The following is a 14,561-nucleotide window of genomic DNA, read 5'->3' as shown; positions in this document are numbered from 1 at the left end:
GATCTCTTTACAAAATGTGCCGTGGTGTTTGGGCTGATCATAGAATCTTTTTTCTTAACAGTGGCATTAAATATCTCTAAGGAGTCACTAAATATTACAAGCAGTTATAAATTATTATAGAATTGTGACTTATTTATATCTCTTTCCTTAATTTTATTCACATCCTGAATTCTTTCCCTTCTCTAGCTAAATCTAGCCTTCTCACTTTTTCTTTCTTTGTTTTCTATAGGATCTAGTAGCTAGTCCTCCTTATTGCTGAGTGGAAAGAATACCAGACTTCTCATTTAGTAGCTCAGTCTTCCCTGAAATCCCAACCTTCTTAATTGTTCCTGATGTGGATTAGATGGGTCCTAGGAGCATTTTAAAGCATCTTCAGGGTTTTAAAGTTAGAGGACCTTGATAAAACTTTGAGAGGAAAATAATCTTAGAGAAGTAAGATTATGCCTTTGTGCATATCAATTGTCAGTTATATAAAAATGTATCATTTACTGAAGAATATTTAGTGGCATAATAGGGGACAATAGATTTTCATTTTTCCCTCTTTCTATAGTAATAGTAGACAGACATTTTCCCTCTTAACCAATATAGATGGCCAAAAAAAGAAAGCAGAAGAGAAGCCTCAGTATTTTTTAAAGAGAGGGGAAAAATACACACACACACACGCACGAACACACACAGACTAGTTTTATGAAAGCTAGAAAATGGTTTTCAAGGAGAAATGTATGATCTATAGTTGTAATGTTTGGATATTTTGCAATTGGAAAAAATAATTTTTGGTAAAATAGGAAAACAGATAGACATAAATGCACATTAGGGTAGTGACTTTCATTTCTTGTACATACACAGTGAAATAGTTCTGGGCAATAAATTCTTGGAAAGGTAGGGTAGGATTGGATAAATGTCATAGTTTATGACTGAATACATATAAACAGGTGAAAACTCAAGGTGGAGCAGTAATAATAACCACCTGATAAAGAGACTTAAAACCTTTTCACCTTACAGAAAAGATTGCTTTAGAGTCATAACTTGATATTATAGTTTGCTTTTTTAAAAAGATATTGGTTATATTTGTGGCAACTATGGATGTATAAAGTAAAGAATGGAATGTCTTTTGTTCCCCCAATACAAAAAAAAAGTATAGACTCTGGAACTAATATGAAGATCATTGAAAAAAGTGATACAGCTACTATTTCTGCCATGGTGTCTTAGAAATAAAAAATAGTTGACAATGAAGAATTATATAACTATTTCAGGTCAGCTACCAAACGAAAGTTTAATTCTACAGTGTTGGCAACATCATAAGCCTTTAGGCCTTTTTTTAGCCCCCAAATCCAGTCTATGTCATCTGTATCACCTTCAGATTTCAGGGTTTTCATACCTTTATTTTCACTTATCTAAACTTCACCTTTCCTCCTCACAAGAATCCTTCTTCTATAAGAATACTGCAGTCCACCTTGATTTTCCCTTTCGTGTCAATTTTTGTTAACACTCATTCTACTGTTAAGACCTCTTCTCTGCTGTTTGTTCAGAGAACAATTTGTTCTTTCTTTGTACACATTAGTTAGTAAGTGCTGGGTAATGAGTAAGCATTACAGAAAACAATTTAAAAGGAATTCAGAAGAACAAGCAGTTAATAGTGTGATAATGAGTGTTAGGAGAAAGTGGATCATAAATGAGGAACTACACCACAGAAAGACTAGATCCTGGAGAAGATAAGACAGAGGACATTCCAGCCTAGATCACAGAATGAACTGAGGCCCAAATGTGCATAGTCTAAGTGACTGAGACTACAGGTGTCATTTCATATTAGATGAGAACGAATGAACAAGTGACCTGGCCAAAGTTACTGGACTGTTCCTTTTACATCATTCATTCATCACACATTGTTTAGTTTTAGAGTACAGAGATGAAGAAATGACATTTATTTTCAGGAACTCAAATTCTAATGGGGCAGACAGAAATGTAAAAAATTACTAAAATTTACTATCTCCAGGGGCACCTGAGTGGCTTAGTCAGTTTGTGGTAGAGCCCCTCCCTAAGAAATGTGGAAACCTCAAGACAGGAGACGACAACCGGGCTCTGTGTCCTTGCACGATGTTCCTCACGACTTGTAACATGGACCACCCAATCAGACTGTACGTTACCCTATATGGAAGACAAAGAAAAAAAAATTGTACAAAAGGCAACCTTCTCTTCCTTCCCCCCGCCCCCTTACACACTAGGGGCTCAGCCTTTAGGGGGCTTACCCTGCTGAGCCTGTACTGGCACAAATAAAACTGTTCCTGGAAAGAAAAAGCCTCAGTGTCCCAACACTCTGTGTGTGACTGGCAGCTACAAGTTGGCAGCTACAAGTTAAGCACCCAACCCTTTTTTTTATATAAGGATTATTTTAGGCTGGCAATTTTTTTTTTAAGTTTATTTATTTAGAGAGAAAGCGTGAGGGGCAGAGAGAGAGGGAGAAAGACTACCAAGCAGGCCCTATGCTGTCAGCACAAAGCCCGACCTGGGACTTGATCTCAGAAACGATGAGATCATGACCTGAGCCAAAATCAAGAGTCAGATACTTAACTGACTGAGCCACCCAGGCACCCCCAAGCACTCAACTCTTGATTTTGCCTCAGGTCATGATCTCAAGATCATGAAATTGAATCCTGCATCAGGCTCCATGCCCAGCATGCTTAAGAGTGTCTCTCCCTTTTCCTCTGCCCCTTCCCTCCACCCACCCCGCACTCACACCTGTGCTCTCTCTCTCAAAAATAAAACAAAAAATAAATAAAATATACTATCTCCAATAAGAGGTACATGCAAGGCATATGGGAACACAGAGGAGAAAGCTACAGAGAGGATTTATACATTATAGACCAAATTCTCAAGGGACTTAAATGCCATCAATTGTTTTAACATTATTTTGGTTATCCTTATGACAAGTCACTGTGTCAGATCAACTGTGTGAGGTGTTTTTTTTTTAATTTTTTTAATGTTTTATTTCTGAGAGAGAGAGGCAGCATGAGCAGGGGAAGGTCAGAGAGGGAGACAGACACAGAATCTGAAACAGGCTCCAGGCTTTGAGCTAGCTGTCAGCACAGAGCCTGACACGGGGCTCGAACCCACGAACTGTGAGATCATGACCTGAGCTGAAGTCAGAAGCTTAGCCGACTGAGCCACCCAGGCGCCCCCAACTGTGTGAGGTTTAAGACAGAACTTACCCTTCTTAGGACTTCTTGTGGGTTTTCCTAAGAGAAACTTCTAAGAGTTTCCCTTGCCTAGCCCCATAATTATACTTCAGGTCTAGCAGACAGCAGAAGTCAGGATATAATTGGTGAGTCAGTCATCTCTAACCTGTTTGGAAATACCACCTCAGATGGTAGTAAACCTTTAATATTAAAATTTCATAAATATCAAATTGAGATACCCTAATTAGTGCGGAGATCTGAAATAGCTACAAAACCTGAAAAAATAGTGTTCACTTTGGAGGTGATAATGAAGTATATTTAAAGTCTGAAAAGAAAGAACAAGGAAAATAATACTGGTTTGAAATTTGCACATTTTAAAAAGCATTCTCAAACATAAGTATTTTTGTCTCAATATTTATTTTCAGTCATTTGATTCTTCAAAAACCACAAGGAAGAAAAGTATTACAACTTACTCTCCAACAACGGGAACTTGTCAGATGAGCCCATTTGCCTCTCCTGCAAGCTTTAAAGAACAAGAGCACAAAAGTGAACCATCAGATGGTTAGTTGAACATTCTTTTCCATTTATTGTAATACTTTTCTACTTATTGGTTAAATCAGAATTTTTATTTAATAATATATGGATCTTGCTGCAGCTGATTTTTCTTTTTTTCTTAAAAAATTCAACATAAAGAAGGCTAGAATATAGGTTCTACTTTGGACATAAATGTAAACTTTCTAGGCACTTATTTTAAAATGCTACTGCAGACTTTGTTCCCTTACTATCCCATCCATTAAATAGAAATTATGGTCTGACTGCCTTCAGCTACTATCAATTATAGTGGTTACAGATACACCCCTTAACAAGCTATCCATCATGTGCATAAATTAAAGGGCATATAATTCAGGTACTGCTGCACTACAGTTTAAAAGAGATACCTCTAAATGTTATTTTTATTCATGTTGTCCATTTAGTTTTATCCACATTTCGTTTCTCTTTTTATATAGCTTGCTTTTATTTATTATATTTCATTCCCTTCTTTTCCTTTACTATTTTAAATGGATTTGCAGAAAATTTGTAGAGTTTGCCACTAGAGGATAGCCTAATTTTACTATGAAATTGTTTATTTTGAAATATTGTTAATTTTGGCCATGCATATTTCTTGTTCCCTGGTAGTTTATTGCTAAAATATTTTTTAAAGATATATGAATCTAGATTTCATAGGTTTAATTTTTAATATTACAAAAAGTCATGAATCAGTAACATGTCAAGTTTCTGTAATATAAAATTCTAAGTAGGCTCAAATTTAATAAAATATATTTTAGATGTGCTGTGATTAGCCTAATTCATATTTTATTGTTTAACATTTATTGAGTGCTAAGAATATACTAGAAGCCACACAGAAACAAAGAAATCTCATTTTACCCAATTTGTTGTAATGAAACCTATAATAAGATCTTAAACTTTTGAATGACTTTTATTTTACTTTAATCAAATGCTTTTTATCTTAAAGCTATTACTATTAGGTTTGCTTTCACAAAAATGTATGAAGATGTATACATTTTCTTCAAGCTCTACCTGTTTTTAATACACTTGATATATCTTTTGTTTAAAATTTAAAATTAGTGCCTTAAAGATGGCACATCACTATACTGAAATGTGAATAGATTTTAAGTGGATATCTACTCCATTTCCATATTGAAATTAAATATGGACTTAAGGGAACATTCCTTCTGCCTATAAAAAGACTGGTCACATGATCCCAGTTGACATTTAAGTGGATAATTATCACAGATTATAGTACTAAGTAAGCTCTTTTTTAAAAAGTCACATAGCAAGGGTTCCTGCAGTGCTGGTAATATTCTGTTTCTTAACTTATATAGTGGTTACATTGGTTCATTAAACTGTACATATGTTTTATATATCTCACATACAAAAGTCTCAAAATAGGAGAATTCTCTAGGATCTTATATCACATTATGTCATTTGTAATCATTACATTGCTTGTCCTGATGTGTCATCTTATACACATTTTAGAAATAAGAAAGCCTGACTCTTATGAAGTAATTTAAGTTCCAAATGATCCCATAACTTCCATTAACAATTCTCAGTTTTTAAATATATGCAAAACATAAGGTGCAACTTAAATAAGCTCTTTTATTTAAATAGCATTTTCAAGGGTGTTTTAGGTGCAATTCACTTCCCATCACACTTAGGATATAATTCAAAACCTTATCATGACTTTTAAGGCCATACATCATCTAATACCTCACCACCTCGTCTATCTCATTTTCTACTATTCTTACCATGTTTACACTTCTTTAACCACTCTTACTCTCTTGCTATTTGTCAATCGTGCAAACCTCTTCCTGCCACGAGGTCATTGCACTTGCAGGTGTCTCAGCCTGAAATACTCTTCCTCCTGGGCTACTCTTCCTTTATGTATTTCTTTTCTTTTCTTTTTTAAGTTTATTTACTTTGAGAGGGAGAGAAAGTGCAAGAAGGAAAGGGGCAGAAACAGAGACAGAATCCCAAGCAGTCTCTGTGCTGTCAGTGTGGAGCCCAGTGTGGGGCTTGAACTCACAAATCATGAGATCATGGCCTGAGCCAGGTTCAAGTCAGATGCCTAACCATCTGAGCCACCCAAGCACCCCTTACTCTCTGTACTTTCTATATACATTTGAACTATGTATTATATGAACAGTTGACTTAATATGAAATTTAAATCTATCTGTACTTATAAAAGAAAGAAAAATCTGTTTCTAATTCTTTCCTCTATGTAGACTCTATATGTGGGCCAAAAATAGGGTGAGTGATCCTACCCATATTTAAGATACGTATATTTATTTACTTATCATTGTATATATTTCTCATTGTTATATATGTTTATTTGTGTATCATTATATTGCTGCCCTCCCCTACCCCTTAGCAAATTTCTCCAAACTATTATGCTTTCGGTGAAGAGGAAGGATGCATCAGACTTATTATTTAATAATAATTGAGTGAAAAGGTAAACAACAAATTTGCATGGTCAAAGAGAGTACTTGTGAATTAGACAGTAGATCTGTGGAAATCAGACTGTAGCAGCACAGAGAGGTAAAGAAATGGAGAATATGATAAAATGATTTTAAAAATGATGAGTAAAATAAGAAACTCCAACATATCTCAAATAGGAGGTTCATAAAGAGGAAATATGAAGAATGGGGCTGAGGCAGTCTTCTAAAATATAAGGACCAACAGGGTTGTTTCTTTTTTTTTTTTTTACAATTTCAATTTCACAATTAAAGAAAGATGGGAATTTCCAGGTTAGAATAGCATGCTTAGTTTGAGCAGGATGAATTAAAACAAATCCGCACCTAGTCATATCATGGTAAAACTACAGAACATCAAAGACAAAGAGAAGCTTTTAAAGGCCACCAGAGAAAAGACATCTGACCTACAAGGGAATGACAGACTAATGGTAGACTTTTCATCTATAGCAATAGACTCTAGCAGGAAGTGGAATGATACCAACTAAAAATCACAGCTGATTTTTTTTATTCAGGAAGTGAGGATGAAATAAAGAATTTTTCAAAGTCGGAAAGAACTTATCATTCACATACTCTCTGAAAGGACTACTAAAACATGTACTTGCATAAGCAAGCTGAGCCCCCAGTAAAGGAGTGGACTGCAAAGAACAGTGGTGAAAAAATAAATTAGCAAACCTATTGGTAAATCTAATTATAAAAATGTGACGAGAAGTTTCGCTGACCATAAAGCAAAAGACAATTTGATAGATGGAGTCAAAAACAAATAGACTGTGATGGCATGGAATATTGATGAGGGAGCAGGAAGAAGCTAAAGTGTTTAAAGATTCTTGTAATTTTTAGGGAGCAGATGGAATATCTGTTAATTGGGATTAAAATTGTGTTTTTATTTACTTGCCTTTAAAATGAGGAAAATAATAATATCTACCCCAGGATTGTTGTGAGAATTAAATAGATTAATATACAAAAAACACTTAGAACAGTACCTGCCATGTATTTAAATTTTCAATACATATTTTAGCTCTTTTTATTAATATTATTATTTAGGTTTTAAGAAAAGACATAGGATGATTAAGAGAACAAAGCAAACATTAGCTTTAAAAAAGTTATATTTGGTATAAGAATATTAACATAGACCAAAATAGATTTTAAGGCAAAAAAGTGTTATTAAAGATAATAGAAATCTTTACATAGTGGGAAAAGGAAAGCGTCACTACCAGAAAAAAAAATCCTGGAACTATGTACATCTAAAACAAAAACTCAAACAAAACATAACAAAATAGGACAGGATTATAAGGAGAGACCCACAAATCCCAAATCATAGTAGATTTTAAACTGCCTCTTTCAAGGGCACCTGGATGGCTCAGTTGATTGTCTCTTATTTTCAGTTCAGGTCATGATCTCATGATTCCTGGATTTGAGCTCCACATGGGCTCCACACTGAGAGAGTGGAGCCGGCTTGGGATTCTGTCTCTCCCTCTCTCTCTGCCTCCCCCCCTTCTCTCTCTGTCTCTCTCTCAAAATAAATAAACTTAAAAAAATACTTTAAGAAACTGATGAAAGATATAAAAACTTAGGACAGATATAAACAATTTCAACACAGCTAGCAAGCGTGATTTAACAAGCTGTGGTCAAACAAGTATAATACTTCACACATGATAAAGCAGGATGTAGAACTTTTACAAAAATATAGCCAGTTTGAAGACACCTAGGTGGCTTATTCGGTTGGGTGTCCAACTCTTGATTTTGGCTTGGGTCATGAGATTGAGCCCCAAGTTGGGCTCCACACTCAGCACAGAGCCTGTATAAGATTCTCTCTCTGCCCCTCCCCCCCTCTAAAAAAAATATAACAAGTTGGGAAGAACAAAGAAGTCTCAACATACTAAAAATTGCTGTCAAATTCTCTGACCAAAATTGCAATTAGGAATCAATAATAAAAAGTCAGTCCTCTAAAAATTTTAGCCCACTGTTTGGAAACCTAGAAACTTCTAAATAATTCATTGTTCAGAAAAATCATAATGAAAGTATAAAATATTTAAAATGGAATGACAATGAAACCAGGAAACTTACAGGAAAAATTTACACCTAAATACTGCATTATACTAAAACAGTTCTTAGTGGAAATTTTATATTTATAAATGCATATATTTAGAAAGGAAGAATTATTGAAAACCCAGAAGCATTCAACTCCAAAAGATGGAAAAAAAATAGAAAGAACCCCCCAAAATATAAGAAAGAAAATAGTAAAAGATAAAAAGAAAAAGTACTAAATAGAAAACAAGACAATAAGAAAAGCAACAAAATCAAAAGCATGTTCTTTGAAAAGACTAATCAAATGGTAGATTTCTGGCAAGACTGATTTCTTTTTAAGTGGAAGAAGGAACAGACAATATGTATTTCAAAGGAGCTGATAAATTACTATCAATTTAAATATATGATGAGCAGTTTGAAATATATGAGCCAAATGCTTCTTAATGTGGCCTACAATCTAATTTGGGTGAAAGTTTTTAAAACTTACCATTCTGCTTCTCAAATATTAATGTTTTAGTAGCTAAAAAGCAATTCTGATTTTCTCATTGATACCTTTCTTTTCAATAATATATGACATATTTTAAGAATATTACATTTCCATACATGGGACCCAATATAAGTATTTTGAATTTTTAAAAAAGGAACCATTAACATTGTTATTTTTCATGAATTGATCCTCTGAAGAGGTTCTTCATTCTCCACTCTTGTTTAACTCTGAAGAGGTTCTTCATTCTCCACTCTTGTTTAATGAGACTAATGTTGTTAACTAAAAGAATAACATGATCTCATTTGCCTCTTAGCCTACAGGCTCTAACTTGATCTGGCAATAACTCTTTTAGAAAAAAATTACTAACTAGCGTGTAACACCTTAGACAAATCACTTGAACCTCTCTGGGTCAAGGTTTTCCTCAACTCATAACTTTTGGTTTGGGACCAAACGATGCCTAAGATGTATGCCAACTATGAAGTGTACATATCCGGAAACAGTATGATATCAACCTAAACCTGTTTAAATAAGCATAGCATCCTGGTTAAGAAAACAATCTTTGTAACCAGGTGACTGGGTTTAGATCCAAACTGTGCCACTTACTAGCTTTAGGGCCTTCGATAAGTTATATAGCCATTCTTTGCGTCTGTTTCCTCATCTGTAAAATGGGACTAAGAGTGACCAATTCAGTTTTACAGATTAGTTAGTTTATATATGTAACATTTAAAACGGGGCCTGGCCCTAAAAATACTATGTAAGTATTAGCCATTATCATTAATGTTATTGATTATATTTCTAAACCTTCTGATCTGTTGAAAATTATCTTCACTGGTTAGAGATAGGGATCCTTGAACCTTACCAGAAAGTCTAAATACAGTTTTGAATATAGTCCATATTCAGTGATGGTACATTTTTTTCAGTGTACTGTGAAACTCCTTTAAAGGGAGCCGCATACACAACTGTTTGTTAATGTATAACCTAGTAAGAAAAAGACCATCTAGAACCTGTGGCTCTTTAGCATATGTTCATTGCTAATAGAATGAAATGAAATCAAAAAAGTAATTATTAAGTAACTGGAATATTCTTTTTTTTTTAAAACTTTTTTTAATATTTATTTTGAGAGAGAGAAAGAGACAGAGCATTAGTAGGGGAGGGGCAGAGAGAGAGGGAGACACAGAATGTGAAGCAGGCTCCAGGCTCTGAGCTGTCAGCACAGAGCCCGATGTGGAACTCCAACTCACAAACCATGAGATCATGACCTGAGTCTATGTCAAATGCCCAACCAACTGAGCCACCCTGACACCCCTGGAATACTCTTAATGATATATTAGAGTCTAAACAATCTCTGATAACTGATCCAACTGTTATGCTTAGAGATATTAAAACTCCTCCTATTTAACAATTGGAAAGTATATTAGAAACCTAAGTCCTTCCATGAGAAGATGGAGATTAATGCTATTGATTGCATTTTATAGGATAAGATATCTAACTAATCCCCTTACAATAATGAAAATGTTTCAGCAGGCATTGAACACGTGGTGAAAATTCAAATAAGGCATTCTTTTATTATTTCTCACCTAACTGTATTGACTGATGGTACTAAAATATGAAAATTAATTACATGTTAAAGAAACAAACTAATTTTAATATTTAATTTTGGAGCTTTATTGAATGCAGACAGCATAGTACAAAATTCAGGAAATTAGTATTTACCTTTAGGAAAAGATACCCTAAAATACAGGTTTAATGTGTATCCTAGAATTTTATTTGTAGTTTTCTAGAAAACAGATACATTTTTAGCTTGATTTTTTTTAAAAGAGAGATGGATTTTAATAGACTTTTTCCTCAAAGTTCTCTAAAATCATAAATAAAATATTGTTACTGTTTTTCCCTTTAATCCTTACTAACTTAGTAAATCTTACTGTTTGGAATTTAAGGATATAGACAAGTCAAATAATGAAAATAAACAAGAGAAATAACTAGTACTTTAGCACAACTTCTGAATCACAAGTTTTTCTCTTTTCTGAATTTTAAAGACTATTTTGAGATCATTAATTATATAAATTTTTTGAGAGAAGTCACAGATCCAAAGTAACTTTGAGGGAAATTATTGTTCATCAGCTTCTGAACCAATTTAGTGAAGTTATAAATACCAGAGAATAGAAAATATACTTTAAACAAGCTTTTCCTCTACTGGTAGGAGCAAGTAAGAGTAATGAAATAAAAATTAAGTGAAGAAAAAAGAGTAAACGAGCATTGGAATGTCTGTTCCAGACTGTATTAATACGTTAATAAATTACATTTGAAAATTTAAAGAAAGTGCCCTTGTGTTATCTGTGTATTAGGTTTCATCTGGAAGTATTGGATCCTCCTACTGTATTACACAGAGCTATATTGTCCAATACATGTAGGTATAGAGCATTTAGAAGGTAGCTCAGCAGAATTGAGATGCGCTATAAGTGTAAAATACACACTTTACGTATTTTTATGTAAAGTAAAATATCCAAGACAGTGTGAAAAAGAGAATATGAATGATCTCATTAATAATCTTATATTATTGTGTAAAAATTATAGTATATTGGGTTAAATGAAATATTAAAGTTTATTTCACTATTTTTTTCCTCTGTAAAGAATTTTGCTAGTAGAAGAGTTTGAATTACGTAAGTGGGTCATATTACATTTCTACTGGAGAATGTGAGCTAGGTTTTCATGGTACATTGTATCAAACAATTTTTTTAGAAAAATAATGAGAACGTTGACTAAGTAATAGTTCCTGTGCCAGTTGGTGAACAAATGGAATTGCCTAAAGATACATAGTGTGAGGAGGTTGTCACCAGTTCTACATTTTAAAAAATGATTTCTCTGGACTGTTTTTCATTAGTAGTAAAAAGTTTGCATTATTCATTCATTTGCTTCCTTATTCAATATTCATTTACTTAAGGCCAGTATATGTAAAACATTAAGAATCTTTTTGCTAATATGTTCTCAAATACTTATTATACATTAGATATGTTTAAAGTATATGTTATATTGTACTGTGAAGTACAGTAGAAAAACAACCAAATGGAGAGCTCATAAAACAATTATCTATGACTAATATTATCATAGATAATAGTAATTGACCACTAATAAGTGTAAACATACTCTACTAGAACTATAAAATCAAATTTACATTTCAACCCGGCACACAAGATCTTTCCAAGAATTTACTAAGCCAATATGCATTTTTTTCAATATGTATTTAAAGTCAGGTATGTTGATCCCTAATATCAAACTAATTTTACTGTGATGTCACTAGGAGCTCACTATTTTCTGGATAGTATCACCAACCCCTTGTTAACTTTAAGGCAAAAGATAGGGGTGAAATAATACAAATGAGAAACTTTAAGATATTTTTTTGAACTATTCGATGAAAGTATCCTTCATCTAGTAAAGACTGTTTTTTCTATATAATGTCCTCATGAATAAAAAAAAAAATTGGGAGATTGGGGGGCACCTGGGTGCCTCAGATGGTTNATTGGAATATAAAAAAACAAAATAGCTATTGAGAAGTTATTCATAATAGTGATTTTTTTTTCCCCAAAGCAAATTCAAGGATATGTTTTCTTTTCCTACTTCCCTTTCATTTGTCTACCCTTTTAATTTTTATTTAAACTTTGGCAAACTAATTTTATTTAAAGCTTGACAATTTCCCCCTTAACTTTATGTTCTTCTTTTTACTCCATGTATATAGGAAAGAGGAAAAAATTGAATTGCCTCAGTTTAACTGAAAGGAAGGAATCTACAACAAAAGACAATGATGAGTAAGTTGTTTTTAAAATAATCACACACACGTGTCTTGAAAGAAAAGGGTCACATTTGTAAAAGTAATAATTTAAGAGAAATAATTTATTTGCAGAAATTAAAAAATAGTTTATACTTGAGTTGAAGTATTCTTTTTTCTTTTTTTAATGTTTATTTGTTTTGATAGTGCACAAAAAAGTGCATGTGTGAACATGGCAAGGGCAGAGAGAGAGGCAGGCAGAGGATCCGAAGCAGGCTCTGCACGGACAGCAGGGGGCCCAGTGTGGGATTGAAACTCAAAATCATGAGATCATGACCTGAGCCAAAGTTCAACACTTAACCGACTGAGCCACTCAGGTGTCCCTAAGTATTCTTTTTTCAAGAAGTAGAATACTTTGTGGTATATTTTACAGTGTTCATGTGATCGTGATATCTGATCTTAATTTTAATATTCATTGAGCCCAGTTTCCAAGCCCATAATTAAGAGACTAGCTTAAGGTAAAACTGAGGAAAATACCCTTTTCAGATTTTATGTGGGTAGAAAAGTAATAAGTTGTCTGGGAACATAATGCCTAACAAATAGCTGACTCAAGATCTAGGAACACAGTGAAGCCAGCAGAGTAAGGGATCCAGAGGACCCTAGGAGACTTACATGCCAGCGTCCAACTATTTTCATATTGGCCAGCCAATGCTGCCTTGAATGGAGATACTGTCTACAAAAATCTACTTTCCACATACATTCTGGAAAGAATACTTACATCTATCCAGTGAGGCCAGAAAAATTGAATTAACCAGAACAGGGGGTTAAATTTTCAAAGTTGTTGATATGTTCAGCTCATTTACCCTTTCAGCTATATCGTCTGCATGCCACACAATGTGATGGATGGGTAAAGACAAACAAAATGAAGTTTCTACCCATTGGGAGCTTATGGTCTTCTGTTGTAAGTTAACATACCCTTCCAAACTTAGAAATAGGTTATAAGGTATGCTTCAAAATGTTTTTTTAAATCATTTGAGTGGAATTCATAATGCATTTTCCATACAAATGGAGTTGTAATTTGTGGTTATAACCGCAGAAGTCTATTTTTTCATAATGTAGCTGAACTATAGTATTAGTCTGGGTTAAAATATACAAAAATTGAGTGCCATTTAGAGTACAACAGGGACAAAAAGAAGAGTTTCTCAAAGAATTTTTCTTTTTTGGCATCTCCTACATCTATTGTACCCCTTTTATCTGTTCTAGCTGCTTTTCCTAGCCATGTTCCCCCAGCTACAAATATTTTCATGTACCTTGTCCCACAAATATTTTTGTTGTAAATTACTACTCCTTCCTTTCCCTAAGCAAAGTTCCCATTTCCTCCGAAACCAGTCTCAACTAGATACTAAGAGGCAAGCATTCTCTTTTTGTTTAACTTATATAATGTCTTTTAAAATTGCCAATATATACATACAGTAAAAATCTCAAATTGTCCAAAAGGACATACAGTGAGAGTAAGTGACAGGTAACAGTTTTTGAATCTTGTATAATCTTATTTTGAAAGCAGATACCTGCTAAACCAAATGAATTTCTGATATAATTATACACAGTGTAACAAACTTAGAAGTAAAAGTAGATCGTGAAGGAGGAAATGTTTTTAAATAACAGCAATACCACGTAAGAAGCCAAACTTTCCTTTGCTTTTCTCCAAGCAGCTCTTCTTAAGCTGTTTTAACTTTTTATACTTTCTTCCCTTCCTTATTCTTCAGAACTCAATCAATTTGCTTATAGCTCCAGACTTTTAACAAAAGCTCTCACAGCAGTGAGCTTTCAAGTAGCCAGGGAGAAACAAGATCCCTTGTTATGGTTCCCTTAGGAATTTGCCTATATTTATTTAATTTCTCTCAGTATTTATTTCTAAAGATCCCTGTTATTCATGTATAGCACTTCATGACTTGATACTAGAACTAGTGAACTTAAGGACAAGCCAAGATATTTACAATAAATAAAAATTATGGCTTGCTGATTGTTTTTTATACTCGTTATAAAATTACTCATTCCTAGTCAGTAAAGCCATTTACCGG

General features: G+C 33.6%; 1 protein-coding gene across 7 annotated transcripts in view; it reads left to right on the top strand.

Annotated features, from left to right (window-relative positions):
- The window catches only part of ITGB3BP (integrin subunit beta 3 binding protein), an 88,439-nt gene that overhangs the window by 27,580 nt on the left and 46,298 nt on the right, over positions 1-14,561 (top strand). For all 7 annotated transcript variants that reach the window (XR_013335641.1, XR_013335640.1, XR_013335639.1 and 4 more), the window contains 2 exons: positions 3,599-3,734; positions 12,451-12,520. Coding sequence is in view for 4 of the 7 variants with exons in the window: in XM_077766133.1 (XP_077622259.1) it covers positions 3,599-3,734; positions 12,451-12,520 (206 nt within the window). In the remaining 3 variants the exon portion in view is untranslated. The remainder of the gene's footprint in view (positions 1-3,598; positions 3,735-12,450; positions 12,521-14,561) is intronic.

The sequence above is a fragment of the Crocuta crocuta genome, unplaced genomic scaffold, assembly GCF_008692635.1.
Source record: "Crocuta crocuta isolate KB4526 unplaced genomic scaffold, BGI_CrCroc_1.0 scaffold155, whole genome shotgun sequence".
NCBI classification, from domain to species: Eukaryota; Metazoa; Chordata; class Mammalia; order Carnivora; family Hyaenidae; genus Crocuta; species Crocuta crocuta.
This window is presented reverse-complemented; position numbering and strand designations above follow the sequence as displayed.